This window comes from Malurus melanocephalus, unplaced genomic scaffold (assembly GCF_030028575.1).
Source record: "Malurus melanocephalus ecotype Western Australia unplaced genomic scaffold, MMel_1.1 scaffold_42, whole genome shotgun sequence".
Lineage (NCBI taxonomy): Eukaryota > Metazoa > Chordata > Aves > Passeriformes > Maluridae > Malurus > Malurus melanocephalus.
In genome coordinates this window covers 2,626,110-2,627,240 of record NW_026623274.1, presented here as the reverse complement: position 1 = coordinate 2,627,240, position 1,131 = coordinate 2,626,110, and the positions used below count along the sequence as shown (strand labels likewise).

The window sequence follows — 1,131 nt, the reverse complement described above, 5'->3', positions numbered from 1 at the left end:
CCGGCGGGGCGGCGCGGGGCGGGGAGCAGCGGAACCGGGCGGCGTGGCGTGGAGCGGCACGGCCCGGCGCGGCACAGCACGGCACAGCACGGCGAGGCACGGCACAGCTCGGTACAGCTCAGCTCGGCTCGGCTCGGCTCGGTGTGGAGTCGGGCTGAGCGGAGCTGAGCGGGGCCGGGCGCGCCGCGCTGCCGCTGGGTCCTAGAGCCGCCCCCGCGCCCGCCCCCCTTCCCCCGCGGGGGTCGGGGCTGTCCCTCCCGGTGATGAGCGGGGATCAGGCCCAGAGTGGGCTGGGGGGAGCCGCTCGTACGGTTGGGGATGAGCCGAAGAGGAGCTGGGGGTTCTGCCCAACACGGGGCGAGGGCCTGCTGSGGTGGGAGAGAAGGTCTGCCTCCCGAAATGGGGACCTGCCCCGCTGAGTACGGCGGGGCCAAACACTGAGGGAATCATGACACCAGCCACACAGGGACACACAGAATAGGGAGAGATGGAGATCCCACTGCACCAGAGGGCTGGGGTCGTGCCTCACAGCAACACCCAGTTGGGAGAGGGGGAAATGGGTGATCTCCACACCCACAGAAACAAGAGGGAGCTGGGGGCGTAAGCAAGGGGCAACCCTCACCCCGCTGCCCCAAAAGTGCTAGGCCTGGCACAGCATCCACATTTCAGTCCAGGAGCCAACCATGGGGAAGGAGGACAAAATCTGCACTAAGGGATGGTCCCAGCACCCAGCTGCTCACCAAATGTTGGGCCTGGGAGCCACCGGGCCTCCATGGGAACAGGACCCTGTGGCTGGGTGCAACCTCTTGGAGACGGAGGGCTCTAGGCCCATAGGGATGCCCCATGTCTGCATCCTGGCTGCCCAAAGGGCATTTTACCCCCTGATCAAAGCCRTCTGCAGCTGACTCGGCACCTCCCTGTTGCACTGCCTGACAAAATGGTGACCAAAAGTGGGGYACAGCCAGAGTACACAGACAGAGGTCTCTGAGCTTTGGGGTTTTGGTGTGAAATGCCCATTTCAAACCCCTATCGCACTCCTTTTCCTCCTGTCTRTCGCAGGCTACACAGAAGATTTTAAGTACAAGGGATATTACATAGAGGTGACTTTTTCCTCATAATTAAAATAYAGTA

At 63.1% G+C, this 1,131-nt stretch overlaps 1 protein-coding gene across 1 annotated transcript in view; it reads right to left on the bottom strand.

The window, feature by feature from the left end:
• IGFBP2 (insulin like growth factor binding protein 2) overlaps window positions 1–845 on the bottom strand; it is a 55,161-nt gene extending 54,316 nt beyond the window's left edge. Inside the window, exon 1 of the mRNA XM_057364810.1 lies at window positions 741–845. Within this exon, the coding sequence (XP_057220793.1) occupies window positions 741–845 (105 nt within the window). The remainder of the gene's footprint in view (window positions 1–740) is intronic.
• Window positions 846–1,131: the final 286 nt, after the last annotated feature.